Source organism: Lissotriton vulgaris, chromosome 3_1 (assembly GCF_964263255.1).
Source record: "Lissotriton vulgaris chromosome 3_1, aLisVul1.2, whole genome shotgun sequence".
NCBI classification, from domain to species: Eukaryota; Metazoa; Chordata; class Amphibia; order Caudata; family Salamandridae; genus Lissotriton; species Lissotriton vulgaris.
In genome coordinates this window covers 1,340,951,686-1,340,973,070 of record NC_141689.1, presented here as the reverse complement: position 1 = coordinate 1,340,973,070, position 21,385 = coordinate 1,340,951,686, and the positions used below count along the sequence as shown (strand labels likewise).

At 46.0% G+C, this 21,385-nt stretch overlaps 1 protein-coding gene across 1 annotated transcript in view; it reads right to left on the bottom strand.

The window, feature by feature from the left end:
- The window catches only part of MRPL1 (mitochondrial ribosomal protein L1), a 641,951-nt gene extending 620,841 nt beyond the window's left edge, over positions 1-21,110 (bottom strand). The window contains exon 1 of the mRNA XM_086961813.1: positions 21,047-21,110. Coding sequence (XP_086817939.1) covers positions 21,047-21,077 — 31 coding nt within the window. The 5' untranslated portion in view covers positions 21,078-21,110. The remainder of the gene's footprint in view (positions 1-21,046) is intronic.
- Positions 21,111-21,385: the final 275 nt, after the last annotated feature.

Here is a 21,385-nt window from a genome sequence, read left to right as displayed (position 1 = left end):
TGTAACATATTCATGACGATAGCCCTCCTTCTCTGTTATCCTCAGGGTAAGGCTATCTCCCTACTCATAAGTAAACTCCTGTATAGACTACCTCTGTCGTAAAGATTACTTTATAAGCACCAGAGGACTATTATCTGGTGTCTAAAAATGACGCTGTAATCCTATACTGCTACTATGGCCTCCCAGTACCACTATGACTGTTCAGGAATATTATGCCAGAGTGCCTGTCCTTACTGTCTCCTGGTACACATTAAGTTGGAGATGTTGTCCTTACTGCCTATTAGCCTATGTCCCTGTGAAGGGTTGGGGACAGGGCGGTCTACGTCACTGAACAGGTCCACTCCAATGTGCTGTAACCGAGGCTTTATTTTTCTGTGAACTCTGCGTTTCACAGACGCCAGGTTCAAAAGAGGGATATCACACAAAAGAGTCAAATGAAACTATTAAAGTCCTAGGAATGAGACTTATGTGTTTGCTCTTCCCGGTCTCAGTCTTTGGGGTTAATTGCAGGCAGGGCTCTTCCTTTTGGCGTCCTCCTCGGAGGGCTGCGGAATCTCAAATCCCCACCTTCCTGTTCTCCTCAGCTGGGGAGCGTCGTGTGGTACAGTTCGGCGAAACATAAAAAAAAACAAAAAAAAACCACGCGTCAGCGTTCCATCTTTGTCACTCGAAATTAGGGGAAAAGGAGTGTAGACACAGTACGGTGTGATTCGACTCATACACGCCATGACTAGTGCTAGTGAAGGGGTTGACAAGGGGAGGGGTGTCTGGGAGGGCGTCCTAGTACCAGGGGAACTTTTAAACGATAGCCCTCGACATTCACTCTCCCTCTCCTCCCTACCAAGCCCGCTAGGCGGCTGCGTACATGTGTGAGCCACACTCCTCCTGGAGTTCGGCTGGGCGAAAAGTGGTAACGTTGGCCTCCAGGCAAGTCCTCCAGTCCGGCTTTCGTCTCTGTCTCCGTCGTTTCCGTTTGGTTCAGCCTGCTTCCCTCCTGCTTGAGCGTCCTTCTCCTTCCTACCGTCTCTTTTCCAGGTCGCGCACACCTCTCCTCCTTCCTTCCAGCTTTTCGCATTCCTCCTCTCTCCCGATTGGCAGTCTTGCTGAGACGTCATCGGGGGGGGCGTGGTGTCTCTCTCTCTGCTCGTTTCATTAAAGGGACAAGTCTCGATCTCTGGGGACTCCTCGTCCAATAGTGCCTCTGTTCCAGGACTCCATGTCTCAGGCTGAAATAAAACGAGTTTATATCCTTCAGGGGGGGCTGGTCACCACTCTTTTGTGTCCTCTGTCTCTATAACATTCCCTAACGGATCGGGGAAGTCTGACCCGTTACAGCCCCATTTATGATGTAGTTACAACAAAAGTTGGTTCCTCTTTCAACTCCAGGAGTAGGGAAACTCTTACTATCAATGTTTGTTTTAACCCGTTTGTTGCGAGCCACTAGCTCCCACTATGTTAACAAAGTGTTGGTTGATAGTTACGTCATTACACTCATGTATGCCACACTTTGCTGTTATTTATGCTTACCACACACAACAGGCTACAAACCCGAACTAGAGGTTTGTCGTGGCTATGTCCTCCATCAGTTTCATGGTTGAGCCATTAATGGTCACAAGCCAACTCGCTTGCTTATAGAAACTCTTTTTAGCTTACTCAAGTCAATATACATTACAGGCTACACGCCCTAGAATTATTCTCCAAATTCGGGGGTGGGGGTGGGGGGGTTACGTTTCTTTCTCCATCTTTACACTTGTGATATTCACAATCACGAGCTATTATGCTTGCGGAGGTACATCACAACGGAGAAGGCAAGTTAACGCTCTAGTTGCGTTAACTTGCATGTTGTGCAAGTTAACGCACTTGTTGTGCTTACGCCGCACACACCCCACGTGACGGGAAGCGATTATCCATTTATGGACGCTGGTCTTCACTGGCTTGTGTATCTATGCTGCACCCGGAGAGACAGATGAGGTGGCGATTGACGACCCTTGGCGAAGTAACTGGGGGCTTACTTTCTCTGAATAACAGGCAGTTGGGTTGACTCCCACCATGCCGGGGGAGACTAGCAGTCTCTTTCGGCGTCAGCCATGTAATCAGCTGTTGTGAATGGCTTTATCTCTGTACCAATACGCATCAGTACTATTTAACTCTAGCATTTTTGTGGACAATGGTGTCCCATAAATATGTATACTCTGGAGGTATTAGCACTTACCTGTCAACCATTTCTCCTCACAAAGTGTGACTACAGGGTGTCACCCTTTACTGCCATGCCTATTCTAGCGCCCATCATAATAAACTTGTAAGGTGTGCCGAGTGAAGATACATGTATGACCCTATGAGAGCACATTTAATCTGCTCTTGTAGATGACACGTGGGCAGCAACACCAGGGTATAGACATATTTCGAGCCTTAAAAGGGTATCACACCACATTTGCACTTCACTGATTGGTCCAGCAGGACATAGTCTGATCCAGATTACGTATGCTATGATGCCCATCATATGGGGGCTTATACCTATAAAATGTCTCTGCACTGTCATACCAATTGGGCACTCAGTGAGCTTTGTTGAGGTCTCCGTGTGCACGTATATATGATTGCATTCTGATTGGGTTCCCAATAAACCTTGCAAACAAATGTGCTGAGAGCGAATTGTTTATTTCAGTGATTGCTATTGATCTTTTATTTTCACAGTTAAATGACTGAGCTTCTACATTTGGTGGAGAGAATGCAGACCCATTACAACTGATTGGCTACATCGACGGAGCGGACACTGGTGATCGGACCCTTCAGCACCCTTCTGAGGGCGGGGATTTGAGGTGATAACGTTCTGTTTGTTTATCTCTCCCCGGTCTCGTTGGTTGCTGGAGGGGGTCGGTTTATGGCCTCTCTGTTGTCTTTGGTGTAATAATGCTCTTTTCGCTCTCGGCACGCTTGTGTTGTGCTTCTGCCTCTTCTTATTCTTGACTCTCTATGTCTGACCAAGTGTGCTTGTGTCCTGGGGATATTTACACGGCTTGTTCGGACTCCATGTCTTTCGTGGTTCCTTTTCTGATAGCTTTCTTCATTCTGCTGTTCTTGGCTCTGATGGTTTATTTTTGTTTTTGTCACCACACTGCCGCGGAGGCGACTCTCTCTTTCTCTCGCCCTCTGTGCTGTTGACCTTTCTTAGTTTCTGTGCCACGGGCGTGTGTTCGCCTTGGTCATTGCTACCTGAAGTCCGCTGCCTTTTCTCACATACTTTTTTTGTTCTGTAGGGTTTGGCCTTGGTCTCCTGCGTTCCCTGGCGGGCTGGTGACGGCAAGCTTCTGCAGGATTCCTGGCCGGCAGTAACTCTTTGGTGATTTCGGTATCAGTAGGCCCTTGGCCTGCCATTGCGGGCGAAGGTCTGCAACACCCCAGCAGAGAGTCACCGGCCGCTGGGAGTGCAGGACGCCCTTGGCTGCAGCGGACGTCGGTATGCTCTAACAGACTGGACGAGGCCCGGTGAGTACACTTGGGGGGGGGATTTTCATCCTGCAGTATTGGGTTGTAGCAGTTGGCCCCTCATTGTTGAGCTGTGGCAGTTTTTGCTCCCCTGTGGGTGGTAGCAGGTAGTACGCCGTTTTAGGACGTGGCAGTTTTGCTCCCCAGATTGGCACCTAGTGTATGTGCCTGTTAGGTATCGCGATACGGGTGGCTGGATTAGCGGCCAGGTTTTCTTGTCTATTGTGTATTTATCGATTATACTTTGTTTGGTCCTCATGAGCTCTGATCTGGGTCCAGCACCATCGCCACCGCACCGCTGGCCAAATATTTGGGCATTTATGAGGAACACCCCCGGCGCTCCTGGCTCTCTGGCTGGCGCCCGTCGCCCTGCCTGGGTTCCGCCTCCACCTGGAGACGTCCACCTAGGGGCCAGAGTGGTTCTAGGTTCGTGCCTAGGGGTTCTCCTCGGCACAAAGAGGGGGGTGTGACGCTTGGTACACCAGTGTTTCTTTTCTCCATCATTATAGGTTTCATTGCATTTTTTTATTGTGTACTTGTGATGTGCTTGGCCTATGTAGAGGCCAAATATTGCTAGGTATGTGGAGTATTTTTGCTTGGTGCTAGGTTCTAGGTTACCTTTGCCAGCTTATTCATTTAATCTGGGTATTAGAACGTTACTTGGCGGAAATCTGATAAAAAACCTTCACCTCACACACCCAGTTACCAACGTTGCCAAATAAGTACTCCCGCCCATAATACCCTCTGGCCTCTGAAAGGGACTGGCTGGAAAGACCGATTAAAGTGCACCTCTCTAAATTTCAAAACTCTCTGCACAAAAGGTTTTTTCTACAGCGCTGCCGCGTAGGATCCCCAGTATCTGTCCTAGATGTTTTACGTGATTGTCTGAACTGCACAAAGCAATTCACCACTCTGGCTCTATTGTTGAATGTCAGCACCCTGTGGCACAGCCACAGACAGGGTCTGGTTTCCTATCTTACTCATTTCACAGGCCATCAAGGCTCAACAAACAACCAGGATCTGGCTTCTTTCTTCCTTGTGAAACAGCTTTGGTGAATTGGCACTACATGACCTGTTGGGGTGATTGACGTATGGCTTTCTTGTTGCCCTCTTGCAAATACTGTACGGCTGAAATATATATGTGAAGTATTTCTGTCAACCTATTGTGTCGCATGTTACCGTGTTGAAGTCTACCCTGCAACCCATCTGTCTGGTATACTTGAACAGTTATTTGTAAGGCGTTTAGGACTAGCTGCTACACACAATCCAACCATGGGAAACAGCAGTAGTAAAAAGAATTTAGATAGGGCTCAGCCAGCCCCACCCAAGAACTCACTTGCATATAATGTGGGTATAAAAAGAGGCTTAAGCTCAATTATGTACACACACAAGTGGCATGATCTCACATCTAAAAACCCGGATCTCCAGTTCCCATATAATGGCACATATGACATGGCAAAATTGTCATACTTGCGCCAGATGTTAAATTTAAAGGTAAAGAAGATTAGAAGTTTGGAGTGGGAGGCTTTCTATAATTGGGACTTTGTGTTAAGCGAGATGCGTTCAACAAGCGCAGTCAAATCAAAAGGTCCACAGTGTACTTATGGGAATTAAAAAGAAATTATTACAGGCAAAACTGGAGGGCAGATGGAGAAAAGATCAGCTAGACACAGTAGGCGCATTCCCATGCGTCCAAGTTAAAGAAGAAGAGATGGTAGAAGGTGGGGCAGGGGTGGAAGACCAACTCTTAGAAGATAATCTCTTGGGATGCCTGGGTGGTGATTCACCGCTGCATGTACCTGAGCCAGAACACACTGAGCTAACTCCCGGGGAACGAGAGGCAGCCATAACCTTTGTACGCAGAGCATTGAAAGATAAGGTTGCGAGACCGGAATTGGAGTCTATCCAAGACCTGGGTACTCTGAAAGTAATGAGAGAAACAGCGGTCAAAGCCACTTCAGACTAGACGAGACTACAACGAGAAGAAACACAGTATTCACAAAGAATGTGTTAAGAAACAGGTTAAAACACCTAAACTAATAGACAGACCATGGCAGCAATTATTTGAGGATGAATCACAGGAGGACTCATTCAGCCAGCAACAGTGGCACTCACTAATATGGGATGCATTTACATATGTCCATCACACAGAACACGACATTTCAACACTAGAGCAGTGTTTGGCAGAAACAGAGTCAGCTCCAGAGAGCAAAAGAAGAGGCAGTTTAGGGGGAATGGTGGGAGGAGCTTCTGCGTCCAATCCAAAGTCACCAAAATTGATGTTAAAGAGCGATTCTTTAAATTGTCAAGCGCTACTACAGCGGCTCGTGGAGGGCTCACTAACAGTGGACTCCTTTATACAATCACAGAATAGGAGGTACTTAGAGAAAACACTGTCCTTAGCACGAGCAGAGCTAATGAACAAAGCACCCCAGGCCCACTTAGCATATGCTAAGCAAGCCGACACCCAGACAACCACAGGTAGTCGTGCCCAACTACCAGAAAAATATGATTGGGATGTAGGGAAGTTCGGATTCACAGACTCAGATTTAATAACATGGGAGGAGTCTAAGTTGCAGGACACGCTTAAATATGCTATAGATAAATTACAACAATGGAAGCAGCTAATACACACAAGTGCAGTAATTGACGTAGCTCACTCTCTTGCCCATTCCATCACCTCAGCCAACACAACAGGCAACTCTACCACAACAGAGGTCCCATCAATTATCATGCCCCTACGAGAGATACTGCCACCACCTGGCAGCGCGCCAAACGATTTAGCATATGTTTATGTCCCATGGTCAAGGCAGGACATTAGCAGTTTCAGCTGAGACTTTCCCAGGCTAAGAAGAACCGCGAAAATGGTATGAAGAGCTTAGTAGAATGGCAGCGTTAGGAGGTTTACTATGGAGAGACCTCGGCACGTTATTCAATATCATCATCCCAAAGGACCTTTGGAAAGATTGTAAAAGAAGGATTGATTGGCCAGATGTGGAACCAAGGACGGGCAAAGGAGGGACGCCAGGCCCAGAAGTAGATAAGTTATACAAAAAAGTGCTGGAACACTTGAAGGAGAAGGTACCTAAAGATAGGGTTGATTGGAGCAAAATTACAAGTACTAAACAGGAGAAAGATGAAAGTGTGAATACATACTTTGACTGCCTCCTGCAAGTATATAGGCAGAACAGTGGATTTAAAAACCCTATGGGAGATGCGATGCCAGCCCTGGTAACTACATTTGTACAAGGCCTCACACCACCTATCAGAACACACTTGGACTTCTTTTGTCTGCTGGCAACAAGAGCCAATAGAGAAAGTGCTCTCAGCGACAAAATACTGCGCAGATTTCCAGTCTAGCGCGCAGGCGATGGAGACAGAAAACTTAAAGAAAGAAAAAGTGAGGCTAATGGTAGCACAAGAACGGTTTTACAGCAATAACAGAGGAAGGGAAAGAAACAGAGGAGGGGCACGAGGCGAGGAAAACAGCAGACCGGCAGGACACCTTCCTTACCCCGCAGATCAACCTCCCTGCCACCACAAGGAACAGCATGCTTCTATTGTAAGGACCCCAATCATTGGAAAGCAGATTGCCCAATATTGAAGAAAAGAAATGAGGACAGTAGGTACAAACAACAGCGGGCAAGAGGGCAGACACCAGCACACCAACTACACTCGGCACACAGGGTACCGAGACAACCCGAAACAGGAAAATGAGTCCCAGCAGCAATGGGCAGGGGGGGGGAAGGGTGGACTCCAGTAACGACTGACTGGCCCCCACCCCACCCCCAGCATCATTCTAGGGATGCCTGAAAGTGGGAAACTGCGTGATAGCACCAGCAATAGCAGTAGATCAATCGGACCATATGTAGAGGGAGAGATATTGGGCAGGGTTGTTCCATTTCTAATTGACACAGGGGCTCAAAGATCAAGGCTGAAGGCACTAACAACGCCCAAAGCTCCACTTTCTAGGACTACGATAACCGCAGTAGGCATGACTGGCCAACCTATTACAGAATACCTTACTGAGCCACTACAGTTTGTAGTAGGCACAATAACAGTGCACCACCAGTTTATTTTTAGCAGGTTTTGCCCCGTGAATTTGCTGGGGAGAGATTAGTTATGCAAATTGAAATGCACCATACACTGCTCACCAGCAGGAGTCCTTCTGGAGAGCAAGGCAAATGGCCTTATGGTACAAGCCTTCATGAAATGCACAGACCCCAAAATACCACCAGAACTACGCCATTGTGTGCCGCCTGAAGTCTGGGCAACAAGTGTCAATGACGTAGGGCGGGTATTGAACTACCCACCGGTACAGATAAAACTGAAGCCAGGGGCAAGAGTGCCACAATACAAGATCTCCAAAGAGGGGGAGGAAGGCATCGCACCAGTGATACAAGACCTCCTGAAGCAAGGAACTTTAAGAGAGATTCAATACAGTCAATGTAACATCTCGATTCTCCCAGTGAAGAAAGCCTCCAAGGGCCCGAACGGGGCCCCTGTCTACAGATTCACCCAAGACTTGAGAGAATTGAACAAAATAAGGTGTTGCCATCTTTCCCAGTGGTCCCAAACCCAGCAACAATATTATCTAATATACCAGTGTCAGCTACCACCTTCACACTGATGGATCTTAGCTCCGCCTTCTTTACCATCCCCTTGCACCCTGAAAGCCAACATTTCTTCTCCTTTAGTTTTAGACAGAAGAGGTTTTGTTGGACAAGGCTGGTGCAGTGCTATACAGAGTCACCATCCATTTTCACACATGCCTTAAAAACAGATTTAGACTCCCTGGTACTGAAGGAGGGGTCCACACTTATACAGTATATTGACGATTTGCTATTGGCCTCGCCTTCAAAGGAGGCTTGTGTAAAGGACACCATCGCTGTCCTATGCCACTTAGCACTAAAGGGATACAAAGTCTCCCCAAAGAAGTTACAGTTTTGCCTCACCTCTGTGAAGTACTTAGGCCATGAGTTAACAGAAGGAACAAGAAAACTGTTGCCAGACAGAATCTCGACAATAACACATTTTCCCAAACCCCGAACTCAGAAGGAAGTTAGGGCGTTCCTAGGGGTTGCAGGATATTGTCATCACTGGATACCGAATTTCTCTCTCATTGCGAAACCCCTACAGGCACTAACACACAAAGGCATACCTGACACTGTACCCTGGTCACAAGAATGTGAGAAAGCCTTCAATGAGCTGAAAAGAGGATTGAAGGGAGCACCAGCACTAGGCATACCAGATTATAGCAAAGATTTTCACTTGTTTTGCCACGAGAAGGGTGGTTGTTCAATGGGGTTTTGGCTCAGAAACATGGAGCTTTCTACCGCCCGTGGCATATTACTCTGCCACGTTAGACCCAGTGGCTTCAGGGCTCCCACCGTGTCTGAAAGCAGTGGCAGCTGCAGCACTTGCCGTGGAACAGTCAGACAACATAGTTTTAGGACACACACTAGTACTACACGTTCCACATGCCGTGGACACACTTCTCACATCCACTAAGACACAGCACCTCACCAGGTATGAGTTGGTACTCTTGACACCGCACATTATCATCAAGGGATGTAACACTTTGAACCCTGCATGCTTGTTACCAACTGAACATGAGCTGGAGGATTTTGATTCAGATGATTCCTTTCATGATTGTGCCTTGGCCATAGATAGGCATACTAAGATACGCCCAGACCTTAAAGATACACCACTCCCAGATGCTCAAGGAGATTTATTCGTAGATGGGTCATGCTTAAGGGATGACACAGGAGTATTACAAGCATCTTATGTGGTGGGCACAGCTACTAAATTATTGGAGGGGGGAAGGCTGACAGCAGCAAAGAGTGCACAGGCAGCCGAACTCGTGGCACTTACACGGGCATGTGCGTGGGCTGAAGGAAAGAAAGTGAATATATACATGGACAGCCAGTATGCCTTTGGGGTGGTCCACGACTTTGGCCAGCTATGGGCAATGAAGAGGTTCCTTACATCAGCAGGCCAGCAGATACAGCATGCACAATTGATTTATGACCTCCTCCAAGCTCTGCTACTACCTTTCAAAGTGGCTATTATAAAATGTGCTGCTCACACCTCATCAAAAGACCCCATTTCCAGAGGCAATGCTTTCATTGACCAAGAGGCGAAGAGAATAGCACTTACAGGCTGCCAGCGAGCTATGGTACAATTAGTAGACAACAGGGCAGACACAAAAGAGGATAGTGGTTCACTACATTTTGACCCAATTCATATTCAGAGGAATACAGCTAACCAGGAAAAAGAGGAGTGGGAGCAACAAGGGTGCACACAAACAAAGGAGGGACTTTGGGTAGGGCCTAATGGCAGGATATGCTTGGCTTCCACCATGTTCCCTTCAATGAGCAGACTGTTCCATGGGCCCTCACATGTAGGACGTGATGGCATGATCAGATTGTTTTCCCAGTGTTGGTATAACTCAAATTTCCGCCTGACAGCAGAAAGGCTGTGCAAGCAGTGTTATGTCTGTGCCCAATATAACACCGGAAAAGGTACCCCAACTGCGCCTGGCCACTTCCCACCTCCCCATGGGCCATTTGAAAGCCTTCAGCTTGATTTTATAGACAAGCCCCCCACCCAGTCATATAAATATGTTTTGGTCATTGTCTATATGTTTAGCAAATGGACAGAGGCCTACCCCACCAAACATTGTAATGCACAGAGCGTGGCCAAGTGCCTAATGAAGGAGATACTGCCAAGGTTTGGGGTACCCTCCCTCCTGGCGTCCGACAATGGGCCTGCATTAATTTCCAATGTTATAAAGGGACTATGCAAGGGATTGGCCATAAAACAAAAATAGCATTGTGCTTACTACCCACCAGCAGCAGGCGCTGTCGAAAGGAAGAATGGAGTTTTGAAAAATAAGATAGCTAAAATGTGTGCATCAACAGACCTCTCATGGGTAGATGCGCTGCCTTTAGCGCTTCTAGCAATGAGATGTACACCAGACAGAGTAACAAAGCTGAGCCCACATGACATAGTATTTGGAAGGCCAATGCACATACCTGAACATATGTCAACAGCCCCCCTGTCAGTAACGGATGACTTATTATTGTGTTACTGTAAGAAGTTAACCGATATTTAACATTACCTCCATTGTCAGGTGCTGTAGTCCCTTCAAGAGGCCGCAACGCCACCAGCCCACGATCTGCTACCCGGGGACTGGATTTGGGTAAAGGCCCACACACGGAGGAATTGTTTGCAGCCCAGATGGAGGGGGCCAATGCAGGTCATTCTTACAACGGCTACAGCAGTGAAATGTGATGGTCTAACTTCGTGGATCCACGCGTCCCACATGAAAAAAGTGACCCCCGGGGACGGAGAACGGATCCCACCGATTCACATACCAGCAGCAGAGCCTAACCGAGGATATAACCTTCGCTCCTCCAGCAAACAGAAAGCTGAAGAAGTGGATTAATAATTAACGGACTGCTTGCTAAATGCAAAGGCCACGGACAAATAGACTTCGATCTGTGTCAATACAAGCCTGCGGACACAATTAACTATTTTGTGCCCAGGAAGAGACATAACTGCAACTTTAACATTATTTGTCCCGAGGCCACTATTGCTCAGTGAGCTAATAAGATTAATTTTTAATGAGATTGCCTTTCCAACGGGCCCTGAGCAAGTCCCTGAGCAAGAATTAACAGATCTACGTTTTGACATTCTCAATGGTGCCATTTTTGCGATAGAAAGTACTGGTTCTAGCATTATTCAAAACTTAGAGCATTCTCCATTGTGCCGTTTTTGCAACAGAGGTCACGGGTCCTAGACCTATTCGAGATATTAAAAACAAGAGAAGAGCAGTGGTTAAATGCTTGACTCTAAGGGACAGTTAGCATAGCGCCAAGAGGAAGAAGAACAAATTAGGGCCTATTCACAAGCCCGAGTGGACCAAGAATAAACTTAGGGCCTATTCACAAAAAGATTGCATAGCATAGGGAAGGCCAAGGTTTGTACAGAGTCATGCAGTACACTGAAAGACACACATGTAACTGGAGAGCAGTGATTCTTGCAATATTGTTACCAATACCAGCAATAATAGTAACAGCAATAATAATAATGTATTCTGCTGAGCTTGAAATACCACATCTTAATGGAAGGGTGTGGGATGGTAGTGATGGAACTGAGCCAACAAAACCCCCAAGAGACTATGAACAGAATATAACAACGAACATTACTGATGTGGGGGTGGATGTGAATAAAGGGGACCAAGAAGGATTGTGGGATACATATGAAGGAAACCAGTATATAGAAATGCTGAAACTGTATGTGACAATGTTGAATATACCAGACTGCTATGTTTGCACACACCTGCCCACAGATGCCACACATAGTTTGAAGTACCACGTGCTGCCAGTATTTAAATATGTAGGCTGTGTCTTATTGCATGACATGTTACAAAGTCAACACAGCATGTCTGTGTCAGTATCGATAGGTATGACCTCATCTGAAATACTGACTGCTGATCCCAGCGGTAGTAATGGCTATAGCTATAGCAGAAGAACAAAAGGCCCTCCTCTCAGATCTAAGAGGATCCCTTGTATGAATATGCAGCCAACTAAGGGAGACTGCTAAAAGGATTTGACAAGGCTTCTAGGAATGAGAAATGGAAAGGGCGAGCAGGCTGGGATGACATAGAAACAGGCCACTTGAAAATACCAAGGTTGAGGGTAGGGGAAGTTTCAGCCCTGTTGGACAGGCCCCAGGAAGGGCTCGCTCCCTCCCCGCATGACGGAGCCCGAACACCGGCTCTCCATGTGCTACCCACAGAAGCAACCCGCAACCTGTCCCCTACGGGACGCCTGCCCTCGAACATCTCTGTGTCACTGGCCCGGGCCACCGTCAGCACCATTGCCCGGGCCCAGCCGCCATCTTGGACACTGCACCACGAGGCCGCGTGGCCTCAGCTCGACCCCAACCCTGGGCCTGGCCAGGCCCCGACATCCCGGCACCACCATCCACCCAGGAGGTGAACGGACCACTTGGCAGGTCAATGGGAGAGAGGAGTGTCGATGGCTCTCCCCCGCCAGGTGCCGATCGCCCCCAGCCTCCCAGGGCGCTGGCTCCACCCCCCTGCTGGGTGTCTGGACTCCCTCATCCCGGACCTCCCGACCTCCAAGCGCGAGGGTCCGGACATCAAAGGACGCCAGACCTATAACTGAGGCAGCTCCAGAGCAGGAAGGCAGTTGTATCCTGGAGTCGAGAGACACTGTGAAGAACTCATCCTTGACGGACTGCTGGCGCTGCCGCAGCCCTGCCTTGTGAACTGTCGTCCTGCCTGCTGGCGCTGCCGCGGCCTTCTGCAACCTTCATCCTCGTAGGGACCTGCTGGCGCTGCCGCGGCCTTCTGCAACCTACGTCCTCGTCGGGACCTGCTGGCGCTGCCGCGGCCCCCTTGCAACCACCATCTTCGTCGGGACCTGCTGGCGCTGCCGCGGCCCGTTGCTATCTACGACCTCCTCGGGACCTGCTGGCGCTGCCGCGGCCCGACCTTCCAGAACGCCGAGCTCGAGGATTGTGAGCTATCATCATTCCACCTCCATGCCAGATTGGTAACAAGACTGTCGAGCTACCCCCTTTCCCTTCCAGAGACTAGAATTGAGAGGATCCTCGTATCCTGATCTCACTGTACCGCCTTGCCTTACTTCAAGAACTACATATAAAAAGCGTTAAACCTTATCTTTGTGTGGTGTCCATCTGTGGGGGGGAAGTTACTTGTCTGTACGATCGCTAGGAGACGGCTCTCCCCGGAGGCCTCTCCCCTTGTCCTCGGCCGACCCTCCAGGTCCCGTCTAACAAGCCCCCTCCTGCATCCTCAGGGATGAAATGGTAACACCAAAAAGAATACCGGTTTTGCCGAAAGGAGCTACCAGAACATGCACTTTTTCGGAACTGCTGTCCAAAGACAACTGGAAGGAATGCATTTCATTTGGTTGCACCTTCGAAGAAGTGGCTAAAGGGGAGCAAGGTTTGTTTGATTGTGAGGGCAGGATAAACAGGATAAAAGGCATACTACCCACCAAGGCAGTCCCCCAGATTTACAGGGGGACGAGCAGCTGTAACCATACAACCAGACTAACTCGAGTTAGGAGTCGTGACGAGCAGTCACCAGGTCTAGTAGGTTACAGGGGCCTTTTCTTTGTCTGTGGTCCATGGGCATACTTCTACCTGCCCCCAGGATGGTATGGGAGTTGCTACCTAGCATCCATCATCCCGCAGATGACCCACTTCACAAAATTAGTGCCAGCAGAGAAGAAAGAGCTGACACTAGTTAGGGCCAAGAGAACAGCTGCATGGGTAGACCACATGCCAACAGGTGTTGGGGCAATTATCCCAGTACTAGGCAATATCTATACCTCAGAAAGGATACACCAGTTATCCAGGATGATTGAGAATCTAGCGGACTCTACCACTGATGCCTTAGGAAATATAACAGAGATACTTACCTCCATGAGGGCAGTCGTGGTCCAAAACAGGATTGCCCTCGATATCATTCTGGCCAAGGAAGAAGGAGTCTGTTCCGTCCTCTATGAGACATCTTCCCCGGCTCAGAGCCAATGCTGTGTATTTATTCCGGATAACAGTGGGAATATAATCAAAGCTATAAAAAAAGATTAAAGACATTAGAGATGAGGCCCACAGTATACACACAGGTGGCCTATGGGAAGATGTGATGAACTGGTTCACAGAATGGGGTTCTGGATACTTAAGGCAGTTATAATAGTGGTAGCAGCCTTTTTGACACTATGCCTCCTGATCAAAATATGCCCAGTTTGTTGTACAGTAATTTCCATCTCCTGTGACCGCTGCCTATCCAGGAAAGGCAATACAATACGCCACAACCATAAGGATGAGGGACAGGAGATGATAAGGATGGATGACTTCTGATTAACATATGATTTAGTATCAGATTTGGGGATGACGAAGCGGACATTTCTATGATACCAAATAAATATGTTTTCAGGCCTATAGTCTTCTTTTAGCTACTAAAGAAAGACACCAGCAGAAATCCACAAAATGGTCGCACGCTCCATTTTGTGTGTCAGTCAGATGCAACGTGCAAGCAACGCAAGGCTTTCCGAGAACAAACATGCCAGCTTCCAGCTAGCTATTGCAAAACCTCACATTATAAGTAAATCATGTCGACATGACCTGCAGGCCTGGCCGGTCAAGTACGTGCCAAGTCCAGGTATACCAGAGGTACAGATTTCACCTTTAGGGGAAAACCCAAATCTGCTCTTGTAGAGGACACGTGGGCAGCAACACCATGGTATAGACATATTTCGAGCCTTAAAAGGGTATCACACCACATTTGCACTTCACCGATTGGTCCAGCAGGACATAGTCTGATCCAGATTACGTATGCTATGATGCCCATCCTGTGGGGGCTTATACCTATAAAATGTCTCTGCACTGTCATACCAATTGAGCACTCAGTGAGCTTTGCTGAGGTCTCCGTGTGCACGTATATATGATTGCATTCTGATTGGGTTCCCAATAAACCTTGCTAACAAATGTGCTGAGAGCGAATTGTTTATTTCAGTGATTGCTATTGATCTTTTATTTTCACAGTTAAATGACTGAGCTTCTACATTTGGTGGAGAGAATGCGGACCCATTACAACTGACTGGCTGGATAGAGCTCTCCATCTTCCAAGCACAGACTCCGTCAGTCGAAAATTATCTGTGTAAGTATAGCGGCCTTAGTTCCCCTATTATCTAGTAACATGAGCGACATACAAGAGTGATACTAACGTGTGTCCTCTGTTTATCTCTAAATTCTTTGTAGATTGCGAACGATGAGACGTGTGTAAATACATGTAAAACGCCATCTTTTTTCCATATGGCCGACGTACCACGTGCACATTTATCGTATTGCTACACTTTTTAAAGTGAGTATTGGTATCGGGCCCTATGTAAACGCTGGGATTCATTGTGGCATGTCTAGTGAACTAAGGGTATATTTGTATATCTGTCTTACAGGTTCAAATTTTTATAGAACCACAGACTACGCTTAGGCTACGTATTTCTGGACACTAATACCAAGTAGCAATTTGCGATAAGGATGTAAGTATTGCATCTCTAGTCGCAGTTTTAGGAATGACAACTGGGATTAAGATATTGTTATCCAATTCCTATTCTCCCTTGCTTTTTCAGCTTTCCATATCTATTTGATTGTGGCTGAGAATATTTTGAAAGAAATTTTGTGGAAATCCGATTGAGGTATATATACAGAAAATTCTGGAGATCTTTTTATTCAGGAGAAGGGCTAATGTATATACGTATGCCCTTTGTATTATGTGTTACAGACACCCTTGTGAAACCTAATTAGTAACCTGGTGTTACATCGTTCGTGGTCTTTTTATCAAGAAAGGAGGCTTTAAACACCTTACGTTAAGGCAGTTTTGCTTTTAAGGTATGTGTGGGAATGGAGTTTTTCCTTTAAGCGTGGGATCAGTTTACTGCCCTGTTGATATTACCCATCAGCCAGTATGAACCAAACTAAAGTGTTGAGATTTACATATATGGTATCTGATTGTATATCTTTCAATGAATTGCATGAAGATTTTGGTTTGTCCATATGGACACTCTATCGGAAATGATTATCGCAACGGTTTTAATTTTTGCAACTTTTTTAGGTGCTGTTTCTATATTATAGATGTTTGTTCACATGTTGATATATGTACTGTCTAAAAGTATTGTTGTGTCAGATTATATGATTAGTATTAATGTCTTGCTATGTGTAATTATTTCAGGAGCAATGTGTAGATAACTCTTAACTCTAATTTACTTTGTTTGTGCAGGTTTTTAATTTTTAATTGTTATTTCTCTGGAATCTAAAACAAACTGTTTTAATTTCAGAGGTCTTTGGGAAGACAGCTAATATATTCCTGATGAAGGCGGCTATAATACATTTGTCCGTTGAAACGCGTTGAAATAAAGGGACAAGTACATTGCACACTGATTAAGGATTATTCCGACAGCTGCGGAATATTAATTCTTATGTTGTACCTCCCATTTTAGCAATAGGAAGTGTTTATGGTTTTTTGTATATATTTTGTTCCTTTATATATTGCCTGTGTTCCCAATTTTAATTATGTTTCTATTTTAACTGGTCTTTTTTTAAAAGATACCTGAATAAACTGTGCAAACTGAATTTGTTGTTATAGAGTTATGTTTTTATAATTCTGACATTGCTTCAATAGTTCGATTTTTATGTTTTAGTTATATCTGTGTACGTGGTCGAAAGAATTGGCGTCTCTTAATTAAGGTGCCCAAAGGGATTCTTTTATGACATAAAATGACAGAGCTTCTACAATACTTCTAAAACTATGAGTACGGCGTGGGGCACGTTGCCCCACCACACCTTGTCTTTACAGAGGTGTTCACCCTAGCATCGCTATTTAAGTTTTAGGTATGAGAAACTTACAATAGGTATTCCTGATTAAAGCGGGAGGGACATTGTTTGCCCATTTTAAGGGTGTGTTATTTATGATTCATAGAGCACCCTAGTCGCACCAAATGGGTTGCTTTTATGAAGTTAGCACTGAGAGCACCATGTTTTCACTTGCATTATTGAATTTTTGTATGTGTTGGTATACCACTGTACAGATTGCTATCACTGTTTTTATTTTCTCCACTTACAGATGTCATTTGATAAGTAAGTGGACTGGACTGCTCCAGACTTACAGGTGGAGTAATACTTAGTACAGTGTAAATTCCAAGGGGGATTTATAACAACTGGAAAAGTAGCATAGGGATCCTGTTTGTCCTGATGAATGCAGGAAGGGAAACGGAATCCAGCAGAAACATGTTGACTTCTATGCAGAACGGAGGGATGGGGAGTGCATAATTCACTCACGCCGCCACCACCATCTGAGGGTATTCTTATACCTTTTTTATACCGGACAAGGGAATCCATGAATAAAATTGTTATGACAATATCTCTTAGTGTTAAAACTGACTATTTGCCTGCACCTATTTAGGATCCTTTTCTTTTCCTGTTTCTTATTGTTGGTATTGTGTACCCCTCCCTATTGGTTCGCCACTAGCGTTGGTCTGCGCAGAGGCGTTTAGTAGCAGCCCTATGATGAAGCATACCACAATTTATTGTGGTTAAGGACAGTTTTTACAAAGTGATTGTGCTCCTAACATAACTTCATACATACTTAAAACTTATAGACTGGTATTCACCTTACCTCTTTTTTTGTATATATATCGTCTTGGAGGAGGAAGAGGTAAGGTTGTGTCCATCTCCCCCTCTTCTTGTGTATACAGTAAGAACATAGCCACAGAAAGAGCATACCACTACCTAGGAGCATGGCTAAATGACAAAGGTAAGGCAACCTTGCACCATGCCAAGACTCAAGCCAAAATACAAGCCATCATCTATGCTCTGTGCAAACTTCAAGGTAAACTACACAGCCCTACCACGAAACCTATCAGGAGATTAACAAAATCTAAACTCTTCACTGTTGCTGGGTACGCATCACATGCATTCCCAGTAAAGATGGAAAAGATTATGGAAAAATCCCAGTGCCAGTGTTACAGAAGGCTTTTTAGGCTCCCCAAGTATACACAAAACACCCTGATTCGGCTTAAGTTTGGCCTTGTACAACAAAAATATGAATGCAGGAGCACACTGGTTAAATTCTGGTTCAAGACAGTAAAAGCCCAAGAAGGATCCCTTAAGGAGGTATTGAGAACAATATTTGAGACGGCACCAAACTCATGGCAGAAGTACTGTCTAGAGACAATGGCGGAGCTGGGCTTAGCCACAGCGTCCTGGCCCAAGAAGAACTAAACTATCATGCAATAAAGAGGGAGCTAAATAATCAAACCACCCAGATATCAAAGAGTGAAGATATAGTGAAACTGAAGGCCATCAGAGCGTTGATCGGCCTAGCCAAAGCATATGAGTCGCACAAAATTCAGCCATACATGAACAACGCCCTAGGAAAGTAATGCTTGAAAGAAATTCAATGGGTACGCCTAGTCCCCTTGCCAATAAAAGAACAGAACCCCGGCTGGAAATCTTTCAGCAACATACTCAGATGCAGGCTGTGCAACTATAGAGCAGAAAAGTTGGTTCACCTGATATGTTGCTGCCCGACATTACTGCTACACTGATGTAGATTGTTAAAACCAATGTTTTTAAGGCATAGGATAAATGTGCTGATGAAGTGGCCCTGCTCCAGTCCAACACGAAGCCCTCTGACCAGGCCAAAATTACGAATATGAAGCAAAGGGCCCAAATTGAAAACGGCACAGAGTAAAATCGGTTGGTTACAATAGTTGTGTCTCCAGGAGTAACAGAAGGAGACTAACAGTGAAGAGCCCCCACCAGGAAAGGATTGCGTGGCCCTCACAAGACCCCCAACTGACTCTGTCTCAAGAACAGATGAACAGAGACTTTTTCTAATACGCAATTTTTAAACCAATGAATTTTAGAATGTAACCTACATTTTAGAAATAGTCTGTAACCGCTGTTTAAATGACAATTTTTTATATACGATTAGACATTTGTATAATATTGGTGACACACGTATTTTAATATCATTTTGATAATGTACTGCAACTTAGCAATGATTTTAAGTAATTATGCAAATAAAATTCATATTAGTGCTGGATGTGCTTTCACTCGCAAGTATGTGTGGGCAGGCGTGGTGCGTCCATTGGGGCGTAGGCCCACTAAGCCCCATGGACCCATGTAGTAAAATCATCTACTTTTTAAAAGACTGTCCCATGAAACCTGAAATCCAAATTAAAAGTTATACAAGTGAAAGTCAGTACGTGGAAAAAGAGAAGACCTATTAATGATTGAGGCCACACTTTCAAGTTCTCTTTATGTAGTGTCCCGGATCTTCTTGACCCAAATCGTGCAAAAAGCACAGCGGCATTTGTTTTTGTTTATAGAGTTAGTTTGCAGAAAGGGCAAATATTAAGATTCAGCCAATGATTAAATCTGGGGCTTCTGGTAATTTTGTTGATGCTCATTTTTTTCCCCTAAAACTATGGGAATAGCTATTGAAAATAAAACAGTTCCAACGCTAGATTGAACCCTTGGTGGGTAAGAATTGACATGTGGAGGTGTTTGGACAACAGGACGCAGGGATTATTTGAGATCTAATTGATGCCTTAACTTTGCTGTCGGCCATTAATGCTGTCACTGTGTGGATGGGTGGGTGGATGGGTGGGTGGATGGATGCATGCATGTTGGGTGGATGGATGCATGAATGATGGATGCAGGTTAGATGGGTGGATGGGTGGATGGATGGATGGGTGGATGCATGAATGAATGATGTATGGATGCAGGATGGGTGGATGCATGAATGATGTATGGATGGATGCATGCATGATGGGTGGATGCATGAATGAATGATGTATGGATGCAGGATGGGTGGGTGGATGCATGAATGATGTATGGATGGATGCATGGATGCATGGATGCATGCATGATGGGTGGATGCGTGAATTAATGATGTATGGATGCAGGATGGGTAAGTGGATGGATGGGTGGATGCATGAATGATGTATGGATGGATGCATGCACGATGGGTGGATGCATGAATGAATGATGTATGGATGCAGGATGGGTGGGTGGATGCATGAATGATGTATGGATGCAGGGTGGGTGGGTAGGTGGGTGGATGCATGAATGATGTATGGATGGATGCATGCATGATGGGTGGATGCATGAATGAATGATGTATGAATGCAGGATGGGTGGATGCATGAATGACGTATGGATGGATGCAAGGTGGTTCGGGCTCGCTCGCTGCAATATGCAAATTAGTTTACGCCACACCACTTTCAAATGTCACCAGCCGCCCCTGTGTGTGGGTGATTATTGCTCTTTAGAAAACATGTTTTTTTTTTCCCATTCCCCACACATCCCCTATTTTTTTTATATGTGAATTGTAGATCACCACCATTCGGAGGGGGCAACATTGCCAACGACTGCTCACGTGCCAATATATCAGTGTAATAATGATGTGCTATGTTATCATTGCATGGCTACAAACGTATACGGTTCAAATGGCGAGACCTTTTGGCCGTGCCAATGCTTGTTTCTTGAAGCAGTCCATGAGCGCACGTGTCGCTCATGTGCTTATTGCCCCCAGCAATCCCTGTCGCACTCTCTCACCCGCACTTAAGTGCCCTCTCTCGCCTCTGAGTTTCTGTACCCCCCCCCCCCCATCGCTGTCACACGTGTGCTTTTAGCCTCCAGCTGTGCTCATGTTGCCCTCTCTTGCACATATGCTTCCCTCCCCCATACTCTTGTCCATTCATGTGTCTCTAGCGCACAGACTCACCTCACCCTTGCACATGATTGTGTGCTTCTATCATCTACACACCTCAGACACTCCTCCCCTCGAGCCCACGGGTTCCCCTTCACCGACCCGCTTCTCAAAACATGATAAAAATAGAAATAAAACGTGACGAGGCCGCACTATTTTGTTGGCTCGTGCTTGGAAGAAAATCACAAGAGCATGTTAGCATGTTGCTCTGCCAAAGTTGTCACTGACCTCCTCTCAGTCTTCGGATGTGAGTCGCCATCTTGGCAAATGCTCGGAGCGTGAATGGCCGGAATTCAGCATACGTCACTCAGTGTAAATATAAGCAACCGGAAACAGGGCGGGGCAAGTTGCCCTTATAGAGTGAGAGTGACGTTATGCCCCTCGAGATAAAACTCTTAAACTGGGGCAACTCCATGAATGTTCATGTACTACAAAAAAAAAAAAGCATTGGCATAGCCTCGTCATTTGGACCATATAAGAATTTAGCGGAGCCATGCAGTTCATTATCCTGGGTGCTAATGCTGTTACTTCACGTCCACGTGCAAGCCAACATTAGGAAGATAATAA